We start from the raw sequence: 14,926 nt of genomic DNA, 5'->3' as shown, positions 1-14,926 counted from the left end.
TGCCTGAAAAGACTGAGGGGAGAAATCCCACTGAGTTTGTGGAGAACTAGCTGCTGGAGAAGATTGGGAACACAGTGTTGACAAAAGTCTTTGCTGTTGAACGGGCTCATAGGGTCCCGCCGCAGCCCCCTGCCCCAGGAGCAAATCCCCGTACCATGCTTGCTAAAATACTCAATTACAGAGACAGAGACATTATCCTCAGAAAGGCTAGAGAGATGGAGGATCTGACGGCTGGAGGTCAGAAAATTGCCATTTATCCGGATTATTCCGCTGCAGTTCAGAAGCAGCGGATGAAGTTTACTGGAGTCAAGCGGCGACTGAGGGAGCTGGGAGTGCAGTACTCAGTGATGTTTCCCGCCAAGCTGAGACTGGTGGCTTTTAATAAGACACATTTCTTCCTGACACCGGAGGACGCTACCCAGTGGCTTGATACTCATGAGAAAAAACTTAAGGGAATGGGCGACTGACATTTCGGCGAGATCCAGTTGGGATTTGTTTTCTCTGTCGATGGAGGAGAGTTCTGCGCTCGCTAGCAATGGTTAAAGAGTTGAGCAACTGTTGGGGGTTTTGCTGGGCCATATTGAAGGAATGGCCGGAGGGGACAGTACCAACTACTAAGTACGGGGGAGGAGGGTTATGCTGGGTACTGTGAACTGGTTTGGTACTTTTTCTATATGTTAATATAAGTTGAAATGTTAAGATACAATAAAGTGAAAGTTGGGGGGGAAATTGTGATTGCTATGGCAGCGGGATGCGAATGGAGAGGGTTAAGTAAGGGGGAGTGTTCGCAGTGGGCAGTGGAGCCCCACTCGTGATGAGAGGAAGAATGCGTTATATTGGGGGGGTTAGGGGGGCAAGTTGGGAGGGGGCAAGTTGGGAGGGGGCAGGGGGGGTGGGAGGTTGGGGCAGCTCATACTTGGGAAATTGGATACTTTAAGAAATGATGAGCCACATGATGGGAGATTGTATTAAAATATTGAGTTGGAATGTGAGAGGTCTGGCAGATAAAACACGGCGGGCGGCAAGTCTGCAGTATGTCCGAGAACAGAAGGTCTCAATGATATGTTTGTTAGAGACACATTTAGTGCGGGAGAGGGTGAACGTATTGAATAGGCGTTGGATACAGAGGGCGTATCATTCTACTTTCTCGACGTATTCTAGGGGTGTGTCTGTGTTAATACCTGCGGGGGTGCAGTATGAGGAGGTAATGGTAAAAGAGGATGTCGATGGTCAGTATGTGGTGGTGAAATGTAAAATGAATGGAGTATTGATGTGTATAGTGGCAATGTATATTCCGCCCCCATACTCAAGCAAGAAGATAAGAGAGGTGCTGGAGAGGGTAGAGCGCTGGGGACCGTTACCATTACTAATTATCGGCGACCTTAATAATATATGTGATGACTTTTGGGATAAGAACAAAAACCCCCAGAATAGGACGGCGGGACATACCACTACGTTTGGGACTTATGTCGGGGAAGTGGGCATGGTTGATTTATGGAGAGTTAGGCATATCGGGGAAAGGGCGTATTCATGCTACTCACCAGCTCATGGTACGCTGTCTAGGATTGATCTGGCACTGGGTAACCGATTACTAGATACGATGGTAAGGGACGTGAGATATTTACCTAGGGCTCTCTCAGACCATAGTCCAGTTGAATTGGAATTTCGATCAGTGGGGACACGGAACGGGAGCAGAAGGGAGTGGAAAATTCACCCTAATTGGCTACACAGTATAGACTTGGAGAAGATTAAGAAGGCATTGGTGGAATTTTTTGAGATAAATGAGGGTAGCGTAGATGTGCTTACTGTGTGGGAAGCCATGAAAGCGTACTTGAGAGGGCTGTTGTTTAGGGATATTAGCAGGTGTAAGCGGAAATCGAGAGAGGCAGAGAGGTTGGCGATAGATGGGCTGAGGGTGGCTGAAGATGAGATGGTAATAATGGGTACTTTGGAGGCTGGGAGGAGGTTAAAGGCAGCTCAAAGCCAGCTAGAGGCGGTCTTGCTGAGTAAGGCTGAAAGGAAGAGGGAATTCATGAATTTGGCCTATTACCAGGAGGGTGAATCAGTGGGTCATTTGCTGTCGCTGGTGGCATCTGCCCAGAGAAATACTTCCTTTGTTCACTCTTTGGTGACTGGGAGTGGTGTTGCTGTTTCTGAGACTTCAGAGATTTTGGAAACGTTTGCAGATTTTTACGCAGACTTATACTCCTCTCGGGTAGATGGGTCAATGGAGGACACGGTGGCGTTCCTTGAGGAGTTGGAGCTCCCGAGGCTGAGTGACACAGCTAGGGAGGATTTGGAGGCTCCCATTACGGAGGAGGAACTGGGACGGGCATTGCAGTCGATGGCTAATGGGAAGGCGCCTGGCGTAGACGGATTTCCTGCCGAAATTTATAAAAGCTTGGGGGAAGTGTTGATCCCTAAATTGAAGGCGGTCTTGGAAGAGGCTACGAATGGTGGAAGGCTACCGGCATCTATGCGGGAGGCCACAATAGTGGTGATTCCAAAGGAGGGGAAAGACCCGACACAGCCGGATTCATATCGGCCAATTTCTTTGCTTACTATCGACGTTAAACTCCTGGCTAAGGTGTTGGCGATGAGGTTGACAAGTGTTATTTCTGGCCTGATACACTCAGACCAGTCTGGCTTTATGCCTGATAGGTCAACTGCGATTAATCTACGAAGGCTGTATATGAACTTGCAACTCAAAGCCGATAACTGTGGCCAGAGAGTTATTGCATCTTTAGACGCTCACAAGGCGTTCGATAGTGTGGAGTGGGGGTATCTCTGGCAGGTGTTGCGAAGAATGGGGTTTGGACCGCAGTTCATATCATGGATTCAATTAATGTACTCGATGCCGATGGCCAGGGTTAGGGTAAACGGGGAGTTGTCACGGACCATACAATTGGCTAGAGGGACGAGACAGGGGTGTCCGCTTTCCCCCCTTTTGTTTGCTCTGGCGGTGGAACCACTGGCCGCTACGCTTCGACAGTCTGATGAGATGACGGGGTTTAAATATGGGGTGATTGAAGAAAGGGTGGCGTTGTATGCGGATGATATTTTGTTGTTTCTGGCTGACCCGGTTGCATCCTTGGAGGGAGCCATTGGGATTATTGAACGATTCGGATCAGTGTCGGGACTTAGGATAAATTGGAGTAAGTCTATTTTGTTTAAGGTGGACGATGTGGATGGAGAGCCATTGGAGGACGGGCGACTGGAGGTGACGAGTAAATTTATGTACCTGGGAATATGGGTATCTATGCCGGTCACTGACTATATACATGAGAATCTGACTCCAATCTTGGGTGCCCTCAAGGCAAAAGCGGATGCATGGCTTAAGCTACATTTGTCTGTGGTAGGCAGGGTGAATCTTATCAAAATGATTCTGATGCCGAAAATACTGTATATTCTTCACAATGCGCCGGTTTGGATACCACGTGGGAAATTTAGACAGATCAACTCTCTGTTTAGGAATCTGATTTGGGGGAGGCAGCATCCGCGTATCAAACTGGAGACACTTCAGCGACCCAACGATGATGGGGGTCTGGCATTGCCTAACCCTGAGTTGTACTTTCTTGCAGCCCAGAGTCAGCATTTAAGGGGCTGGGCGCATGAGGGGTCATCTGGGGCAGTACAGCGGTTGATGGAGGTGGTGACAAAAAGAAGGCCAGTGGTGCAATGTTTGGAGGATGGATCCTTGGAGAGTTTGGGGAAGCTATATCCGACTTTGCTGTTGATACGCAAGCTGTGGAGTAGATTGAGGCACATACGTGGGATCACGGACTTGACTAGATACTCGCCGCTATGGCATAATAACAATCTGAAAGAAATTGAGGCATTGGGGGTACTGATAGAGTGGTTGGGCAAAGGGATTCAGTATGTGTATCAAATAATTGAACAAGGTGAACTGAAATCATTTTCCCAATTGCAGGCGGAATTTGGTCTTGGGTCTGCAGGGGAGTATCAATATTTGCGGATGAGGCATGCCTTTGGAGCTCAGGGTAGGAACGGAGGTATTAGGATTCAAAGTGATATAGTACTGGAGTATGTGTGTAATGATGGGACGACTGGAGGAGTCATATCCACTCTGTACAGGGATCTGTTGCACACTTTTCTATTGGGGTTTCCAATAATGGCAAGAGCTAAATGGGAAAGGGATTTGGGCCCAATAGATAACGAGACTTGGGAGTCGGTGTTGGAATGGATCCCAAGACTGTCGCTGAGTGAACCGTATAGACTGTCACAGCTCTATGTGATACACAGAGTTTATAGGTCTCCGATGGTGCTATATAAGGCAGGATTGCGTAATGACTCTGAATGTCCGAGGTGTAAGTCTACGGATGCAGACATTTTCCATATAATGTGGACATGTCCGAGGTTGGCTGCCTTCTGGGTGGTAGTTTTGAGTCGTATGGAAGGTGCGTATGGATGCACGGTGCCAAGGGATCCAGTTGTCTGTTTGTTGGGATGCGTGGATGAGATTGGAGTGGATAAACACCTAAAGATAGCTATAGCCAGATTGTTGTATATGGCTAGGAAGGTGATAGCTAGAAACTGGATTAGGGAAGAGCCGCCGTCAAGAGGAGAGTTCCTCCAGTATGTGAAACAGGGCCTGACACTAGAAAAAGGGATTTATAAGAAGAAAGGGAAAACTGAAACGTTCAATAAAATGTGGTCTCCATGGATTGCTATGGGATAGTAATGTGAAGTGTGGCTTATACGAATGGTTGAGGGATTAGATACTCTATTGTTTTAATGATGGTAGTAATTAACAAGATGAGCTGCTTTGTGGGGTGGGGGTGGGGGGCTTTGGGATCGAAGGGGGCTGTTTGAAGGGGGAGGGGGGGAAATACTCTATATTGAAAATGTAAATGTAACATGTTAATTGCCTTGTTATTCTTAATAAAAATTTATTTGAATTAAAAAAAAAAAAAAAAAAAAAAAAAAGGATTATGGAGGCCACTGAGCTCTTAGGAACCTTGAGTACTGCAGAAATTCTGTTGTAACCTTGACCAGATCTGTGCCTTGCCACAATTCTGTCTCTGAGCTCCGTGGCCAGTTCCTTTGACCTCATGATTCTTATTTGGTCTAACATGTGCAGCGCCCCAGAGACCTGGTCGTTGCAGTATGGCACTCTGCCGCTAAGGGGAGTGGCGGTATGTCTGATGGCACTAAGGAGTTCTCCTGACCAGGTATCACCAGAACACATTACACTTCACACTCCGGCCACTAGGGGGAGAAAAAGGCTTTATTTATTGGGCCACTCCTCACACTGGTAAAACTAGGGGCTGGGGAGGAAGTTAGTCAGAAGCTGACAGGGTTGGATCCAGGCAACATCCCGTGGCAGGGGGTGTTGCAGGGAGAAGGCACAGGGGGGGTCCCTGTCAGGCGTGGGAACCTGGCAGGTGCCTAGCAAACAGAACAGAACGTAATGGAACCGCGCCTGCACACCCTGCGGCGGTATCCTAAGAAAGAGACACGAAGGGAAGGATATTGTGGAACCGTGTAAACGAGATCAAGCACAAAGGAGAGCCAGTAAGAGTTGTGCCGAGAGAGAGAGAGGCAACATCTTACTGAGGCGCGTAGTTGGTGGCCGGAACACCGTAGGAGTAACTGACTTCAGGCCTTACTTCAAACTCCGCTGGACAGTTAATCATAGGTTGGCTGTCTACCTTACTACACCTACGAAGACACCTACGAAGACATAGGGGGCAACATTGGGAGAGGGGCGTCTCTAGGGTCCCGGAAGACCTCCAAGCCTGAGGATCCTGAAGCCTTCAGTAAAGAGGTAAAGAGACTGCAACCTTGTGTCCTCATTATTGACTGTACCTCACACCTTCACCATCTACCTTACTGGGAAGCCCTGGGGACATACTTCACATGTGGGAAGGTATACCATCCGGCTGCCATTCCATCACCCCAGTGGACCCCATAGCAGCGTCGGTCACCCTGACTGAACACCAAAGGTGGCGTCACGAACCCCTGACAGGCTGCACCACCTTTATTGGACGCCCCTTAGCAGGGTCGCGGACCGGGTCTAGCCACCGTGACAGCCTCAGAACCGAACCAGAGAGGCCCGGTACCGAAACGCGTGGCCATGTGTCTGGGGGCGATCCACATGCACTGTAAGCTGTGAGGTCTTATATAGACAGGTGTGCGCCTTCCCAAATCAAGTCCTATCAGTTTAATTAAACAAAGCTGTACTCCAATGGAGGAGTAGAACCATCTCAAGGAGGATCACAAGGGAATGCACAGCATGTGACTTAAATATGAGTGTCTGAGCAAAGGGTGTGAATACTTATGACCATGTGATATTTCAGTTTTTCTTTTTTAATAAATTTGCAAAAATTTCTACAGTTCTGTTTTTTTTCAGTCAAGATGGGGGGCAGAGTAATATGAAAGAAATAACTTTTTTTGAATGTACCAAATGGCTGCAACTGCAATGAAACAAAGAGTGAAAAATTTAAAGGGGTCTGGATACTTTCTGTACCCACTGTACATGGAAGCATCAGCGGTGTACAATTACATTTTAACTCAAGCAGTTGACAAAGAAAAAAAAAGAATGAAGAAACTGAAAACTGTGCATCACATTTAACAGTTTCCAGTAACATGAGAGAAAAGAGGATTGCCATCTTTATTTGGTGTGTCTAGTCTAATTGGAAAACATTTGGAAAAAGTAGCCGATGCCGTGGTTGAAAGTAGGCTGTGTGTGAAACTAAAAAAAGGATGACAATATGGAGGGATACGATGAATGGTATGAAACACCCAAGGAAATGTGCTCCATAAATCATGAAGGCAATGGGGGTAAAATGGAGAGCAACGCTATTACGGAAATGTTTTTGAGATCGCAGGGGAAGATCTTTACGAAAAGTATATTGGAGATTAGGACAGCAAAACATTTGCCGAAATATTAAATGCAAATCTGTATGAAGATGAAGCTACTCTCGTGAAAAATTAATGTGTCAGCCACATAGAAAAATAGAATGGGCATGAGACTTCGCGATATGAAAAAAATAACAAAGGTATCGGTGGCAAAGGTGCTGGATAGAGTTATTGGTGGACTCACTAAGTATTATGGCTTGGCTATTCGCAAACATTCAGGCTCCATTAAGGAAATGAGGGAAGAAATATGGGCCACGAACGATCATAAAAGTTCTACCGATGATAAACCGTAACATGACAACTGCCTACCGGGTAAAGAGAGCTGGTGCAAGTGGCATAAAGTCGAAGGTACAGAAGCCACCTTCCATCATGACAAACCACCTGTTAGTAGGTATCGGAGGTAATAAAGCCAATTTATGATGATGTCCTGGAGCGTTGTGTAGGAGCAGAAACGTAAAAGAACAAATCGCTCAACTAACTCAAGTTGGACTTTTTGCTGCATTCGGGTGTAAAGATGGTGAACATTGCTACATTTTTGGCAATCATCTTTAATGAGGGATTTATGCCAATTCTTAAAGTAATGGATGTGTTGGGAATGACTACTGGATATCAAGCGGGGATGTACGCGCGCACTCGGGACGAGGCTCGTTTAAGTCGCTCGGAGCGGCGTTCGTCTAACTCCGATTGAGACAACAACTCTCATCGCAGAAAAGAGAGGAGCTCTGCAGGAATTTTATTCCACGAGGAAGGATCACTCTACGGTCCTGGAGTAGCTGATTGATCGTAATTAAACGCGTCTCTGTGTAATCAGTAGGAAAAACTTTAATGCATTTTTCTGTGACCCACTTTTTTCAAATCCGTAGCCACGATATCTCCAAAACCAATTGGTCAACTGAGCACCCATTTTCAGTATATTAGTGCCTATATACCAGAATCAAGTCAAAAAATTTTTTTTCTTTTTGTAATTTTGATAGGTCTTTAATTGTGTCAAAAATCAATACTCAATTGTCAGCATGACGCCATTTTTTGTAATTTTCTCGTTTTTTTTTTTTTTTAATTCTGCTCCCAGAGATAGCAACAGTCAAAGTAATTAAGAATTTCTTTGTTTTTTTTTTTATTATGTTTCTGACAAGTACAATCATGGCAACCGTTCACCACTGTTTTGTTTTCCTTGCCCACTTTACTGCATTTATACAGTACTTATTTGTACTCTTTTCATGATATAAAAATTTGTAAGCATACTTCGAACACGTGTAAAATATATCGTAAAAACCCTATCCCAAAAATCCTTATACTTTTTCTACAAAAAAAAAATACATGATCAAAATAGCATAAAAATCGAACGTCTAGATTAGAAAACTTTCCTAGAATTAGAAAAAAAACATGCCTGCTTTCTTCCAGAAACAGCGCCACACCTGTCCTGTGGTTGTGTCTGGTATTACAGCTCAGCTCTAAGTAAATGGGGCTGAGCTGCACTACCACTCACAACCCATGGACCGATGTGGTTCTGCTTTGACTAAAAATAAGACATGTTCTTTTTTTCTAATCTTGCGCAAGTCCTTTCAAGGATAAGGACGCCTTCTGGGACATTTTTATTTTTAATGAGATGCATATATTTTGGGCTATAAAAAAAATAATTTTTACAATAAAAAAAAAGTTGCATCATTTGCCATTTATGGCCTGTGTGATGCACTGTATATTGCTGGCTGCAAGATGAGTTATCTGAGAATCCGTCAGCGAGCCCGTTCTGATGGAGCGTTTGTAGCCTTTTCGTCTGTCTTCTTCTGAACTCCTCTGAGACCACCTAAGTTGAGACGAACTTTGATGCGGTGGTAAATCAGCTGAGTGGAGCTCTTAAAAAAATGTAAAAAGTTACACAAAAAAAAAGTTCCAAACTCCCAGTGAGAATGAGCTCACTGATGGATCCTCAGTAAACTCATCCTGCAGTCAGCAATGTGCAGAGAAACAAGAGAGAATGTAAAAGCCAAACGGTACAACATTTTTAATGACGCCCACTTGCAAAAATTATTTTTAGGCTAAGTGGGAAAAAAATTACCCCCACATCTGCCGAGACCCTTCACATGGAAAACCCCCTACGAACAGCAATTTTTATTTTAATTAAAACCCATGTTGTAGCACAAAGTGACACAAAAGAGGTTTTTTTTTTACACGAACAGAACTTTTTGTCTCCCTGCCAGCATGATCTTGACTATTCATAAAGACGACTGAGCTATAAAATTCTGCAAGTATTACTCCATATCACTGGAGTGTTCCTTCTTGGAAAGGGTTACTGCACAAGAATGAAATATGAGCGCAGGAGGCACATGGAAAACTCACGGGACAAACCTAGCCCAGCGCATGTTTCCAATTACTGCCTATGGCAAACCTCCAGCAGATGTGCAACCGCCCCTTTAAGTGGTGACTTGGGACATATTGCTTTAAAGACAAATGTGAAATTATGCTCTACTAAACAGCTGGCTATTGGCCAGTTTCTGCACCTTTATTACGGCCAAGATACGGTCAGTTTGGATTATTTCACCCACACTCAGGTCCAGGACACTATCCCAAAAGTGTATCTAGAAATTAGAAAAAAAAAACCAGAGGACTGTTCTAGGTGACGTATCTCCAGCACTTGCGAATGAGGGTGCGGAGTCTGAAAATAAGCAAATTATGCCGGGAAGAATTTAAGGAGGAAATTCCACAAAAGGAAAAAAAAACTAAATGGTACATCTGTAAGTAATTTTGGGCAAGGCAGAGACGAGGATACAGAAGTGCGGTGTCGGCGTTTTGTAGACCTGTCTACTGAGCTGGAAGTGGCTAGATAAAGCCATCTAAAAGCAATAAATGCAGGATAGATCATCTTAATAATAGTACTATCGGGAAGGAAAAATACCCCAAAACATCACTGATACCTCTTAAAGGGTATACGGTATACCACTGATCATTATTTTATACATTTTATAACTGCATATTTACATTACAATATTTATCCTGTACTGGTCCTGAGTTACATCTTGTATTATACCCCAGAGCTGCACTCACTATTCTGCTGGTACAGTCACTGTGTACATACAGTACATTACTGATCCTGAGTTACATCCTGTATTATACTCCAGAACTGCACTCACTATTCTGCTGGTGGATTCACTGTGTACATACATTACATTACTGATCCTGAGTTACATCCTGTATTATACTCCAGAGCTGCACTCACTATTCTGCTGGTGCAGTCACTGTGTACATACATTACATTACTGATCCTGCACTGATCCTGAGTTACATCCTGTATTATACTCCAGAGCTGCACTCACTGTTCTGCTGGTGCAGTCACTGTGTACATACATTACATTACTGATCCTGTACTGATCCTGAGTTACATCCTGTATTATACTCCAGAGCTGCACTCACTATTCTGCTGGTGCAGTCACTGTGTACATACATTACATTACTGATCCTGCACTGATCCTGAGTTACATCCTGTATTATACTCCAGAGCTGCACTCACTATTCTGCTGGTGCAGTCACTGTGTACATACATTATATTACTGATCCGGAGTTATATCCTGTATTATACCCCAGAGCCGCACTCACTATTCTGCTGGTGCAGTCACTGTGTACATACATTACATTACTGATCCTGTACTGATCCTGAGTTACATTCTGCATTATACCCCAGAGCTGCACTCACTATTCTGCTGGTGGAGTCACTGTGTACATACATTACATTACTGATCCTGTACTGATCCTGAGTTACATCCTGTATTATAACCCAGAGCTGCACTCACTATTCTGCTGGTGCAGTCCCTGTGTACAAACATCACATTACTGACCCTGTACTGATCCTGAGTTACATCCTGTATTATACTCCAGAGCTGCACTCACTATTCTGCTGGTGCAGTCACAGTGTACATACATTACATTACTGATCATGAGTTACATCCATTATTATACCCCAGAGCTGCACTCACTATTCTGCTGGTGCAGTCACTGTGTACATACATTACATTACTGATCCTGTACTGATCCTGAGTTACATCCTGTATTATACTCCAGAGCTGCACTCACTATTCTGCTGGTGCAGTCACAGTGTACATACATTACATTACTGATCCTGAGTTACATCCAGTATTATACTCCAGAGCTGCACTCACTATTCTGCTGGTGCAGTCACTGTGTACATACATTACAGTACTGATCCTGTACAGATCCTGAGTTACATTTTGTATTATACCCCAGAGCTGTACTCACTATTCTGCTGGTGCAGTCACTGTGTACAAACATTACATTACTGATCCTGAGTTACCTCCTGTATTATACCCCAGAGCTGCACTCACTATTCTGCTGGTACAGTCACTGTATATATACATTACATTACTGATCCTGTACTGATCCTGAGTTACATCCTGTATTATACTCCAGAGCTGCACTCACTATTCTGCTGGTGCAGTCACAGTGTACATACATTACATTACTGATCCTGAGTTACATCCAGTATTATACTCCAGAGCTGCACTCACTATTCTGCTGGTGCAGTCACTGTGTACATACATTACAGTACTGATCCTGTACAGATCCTGAGTTACATTTTGTATTATACCCCAGCGCTGCACTCACTATTCTGCTGGTGCAGTCACTGTGTACAAACATTACATTACTGATCCTGTACTGATCCTGAGTTACATCCTGTATTATACTCCAGAGCTGCACTCACTATTCTGCTGGTGCAGTCACAGTGTACATACATTACATTACTGATCCTGAGTTACATCCAGTATTATACTCCAGAGCTGCACTCACTATTCTGCTGGTGCAGTCACTGTGTACATACATTACAGTACTGATCCTGTACAGATCCTGAGTTACATTTTGTATTATACCCCAGCGCTGCACTCACTATTCTGCTGGTGCAGTCACTGTGTACAAACATTACATTACTGATCCTGTACTGATCCTGAGTTACATCCTGTATTATACTCCAGAGCCGCACTCACTATTCTGCTGGTGCAGTCACTGTGTACATACATTACATTACTGATCCTGTACTGATCCTGAGTTACATTCTGCATTATACCCCAGAGCTGCACTCACTATTCTGCTGGTGGAGTCACTGTGTACATACATTACATTACTGATCCTGTACTGATCCTGAGTTACATCCTGTATTATACTCCAGAGCCGCACTCACTATTCTGCTGGTGCAGTCACTGTGTACATACATTACATTACTGATCCTGTACTGATCCTGAGTTACATTCTGCATTATACCCCAGAGCTGCACTCAATATTCTGCTGGTGGAGTCACTGTGTACATACATTACATTACTGATCCTGTACTGATCCTGAGTTACATCCTGTATTATAACCCAGAGCTGCACTCACTATTCTGCTGGTGCAGTCCCTGTGTACAAACATCACATTACTCACCCTGTACTGATCCTGAGTTACATCCTGTATTATACTCCAGAGCTGCACTCACTATTCTGCTGGTGCAGTCACAGTGTACATACATTACATTACTGATCATGAGTTACATCCATTATTATACCCCAGAGCTGCACTCACTATTCTGCTGGTGCAGTCACTGTGTACATACATTACATTACTGATCCTGTACTGATCCTGAGTTACATCCTGTATTATACTCCAGAGCTGCACTCACTATTCTGCTGGTGCAGTCACAGTGTACATACATTACATTACTGATCCTGAGTTACATCCAGTATTATACTCCAGAGCTGCACTCACTATTCTGCTGGTGCAGTCACTGTGTACATACATTACAGTACTGATCCTGTACAGATCCTGAGTTACATTTTGTATTATACCCCAGAGCTGTACTCACTATTCTGCTGGTGCAGTCACTGTGTACAAACATTACATTACTGATCCTGAGTTACCTCCTGTATTATACCCCAGAGCTGCACTCACTATTCTGCTGGTACAGTCACTGTATACATACATTACATTACTGATCCTGTACTGATCCTGAGTTACATCCTGTATTATACTCCAGAGCTGCACTCACTATTCTGCTGGTGCAGTCACAGTGTACATACATTACATTACTGATCCTGAGTTACATCCAGTATTATACTCCAGAGCTGCACTCACTATTCTGCTGGTGCAGTCACTGTGTACATACATTACAGTACTGATCCTGTACAGATCCTGAGTTACATTTTGTATTATACCCCAGCGCTGCACTCACTATTCTGCTGGTGCAGTCACTGTGTACAAACATTACATTACTGATCCTGAGTTACCTCCTGTATTATACCCCAGAGCTGCACTCACTATTCTGCTGGTGCAGTCACATGTACATACTACATACATAATACTCCTACCTCAATGATTCTACATTGGTATTGAAGAACATTGACTGGCACTCATTGTATATACCATCTATTAGTGTGCAGATGTCACGGTATGGCGGCACGGAGAACCATTGTACATACCTCATCGTCTTTGTACCAGGATAGGTTCTCAGCAGTCAGCACAAACCAATACTCCTTGGAACCTCCCTTCATTATCCCAATGTTGTTGATGGTCAGCCATCCCTTCCGAATGACCTGCCGGACAAAACATCCCATCATTGCTAGTAGGGAAAGGGGTCAAAAGGAATTAGTGTTAACATAAACCCGTCTTCCCAACCTTCATTTGTTAGCAATTGCTAAGGATTGTGGTTTACTGAGAATCACCTTCAATTTCCAAATCACTCTGCATGCAAATAAAGCCACACAGATATAGAAAACCACAAGGAATAAAGAAACGACAGAACATGGAGGAACGATTGGGTATCTTGTGGCTTGATGGATATGTAAAGCCACCGTATGGCCTATGGAAGTTGGTCCATTGCCTTTTCTTAAAGGATGCCTTGGAGGACGATTTTACTACTGACACCAATAGTATCGCTGCATAGGTCTTAGAACCACAATACAAGCGATACTTGTCTTGTAGTAATCGGATGTGCCAATACTGAGAAATAGAGCTTGGAAACCATGTGCAAATTAGCCAGAAAGTACAACTGGGGTGTGTCTATGAACTAGTGCACTTCCTGGTTAATTAGCATATGGCTTCAAAGCTCAGTTTATTAACACTGGAACATCAGATTACTACAAGACAGGGATCATGTTTAATGTGGTTATATGGCTTGTACAGCCGTACCATTAATTTAAGTAGTAAAATTGTCCTGATAAGGTTCCTTTAAGGTTACCAAAAGCCGTGAAAGTTAAAGGGGTTTTTCAGAATTAGATAAATATGGCTGCCTTGTTAAAGAAAAAGCACCCCACCTCTCTGCAGGTTGTATTTGATATAGGACCCCACCTCTCTGCAGGTTGTATTTGATATAGGACCCCACCTCTCTGCAGGTTGTAATTGATATAGGACCCCACCTCTCTGCAGGTTGTATTTGCTATAGGACCCCACCTCTCTGCAGGTTGTATTTGGTATAGGACCCCACCTCTCTGCAGGTTGTATTTGGTATAGGACCCCACCTCTCTGCAGGTTGTATTTGGTATAGGACCCCACCTCTCTGCAGGTTGTATTTGATATAGGACCCCAACTCTCTGCAGGTTGTATTTGATATAGGACCCCACCTCTCTGCAGGTTGTATTTGATATAGGACCCTACTTCTCTGCAGGTTGTATTTGATATAGGACCCCACCTCTCTGCAGGTTGTATTTGGTATAGGACCCCACCTCTCTGCAGGTTGTATTTGATATAGGACCCCAACTCTCTGCAGGTTGTATTTGATATAGGACCCCACCTCTCTGCAGGTTGTATTTGATATAGGACCCCACTTCTCTGCAGGTTGTATTTGATATAGGACCCCACCTCTCTGCAGGTTGTATTTGGTATAGGACCCCACCTCTCTGCAGGTTGTATTTGATATAGGACCCCAACTCTCTGCAGGTTGTAATTGATATAGGACCCCACCTCTCTGCAGGTTGTATTTGATATAGGACCCTGTAATGTATAAGAATTAGATCTGTCTCTTTAAGAAAGCGAGGGCGGGAGTTGAGTGTAGTTTCTGTTTCAGTTCTAG

At 44.2% G+C, this 14,926-nt stretch overlaps 1 protein-coding gene across 18 annotated transcripts in view; it reads right to left on the bottom strand.

Moving 5' to 3' along the window:
* Nucleotides 1-14,926, bottom strand: part of DNM1 (dynamin 1) — a 166,107-nt gene that overhangs the window by 34,926 nt on the left and 116,255 nt on the right. For all 18 annotated transcript variants that reach the window (XM_069748080.1, XM_069748073.1, XM_069748084.1 and 15 more), the window contains one exon: nucleotides 13,338-13,451. In XM_069748080.1, coding sequence (XP_069604181.1) covers nucleotides 13,338-13,451 — 114 coding nt within the window. The remainder of the gene's footprint in view (nucleotides 1-13,337; nucleotides 13,452-14,926) is intronic.

The sequence above is a fragment of the Ranitomeya imitator genome, chromosome 2, assembly GCF_032444005.1.
Source record: "Ranitomeya imitator isolate aRanImi1 chromosome 2, aRanImi1.pri, whole genome shotgun sequence".
In the NCBI taxonomy this organism is placed as follows: Eukaryota; Metazoa; Chordata; class Amphibia; order Anura; family Dendrobatidae; genus Ranitomeya; species Ranitomeya imitator.
This window is presented reverse-complemented; position numbering and strand designations above follow the sequence as displayed.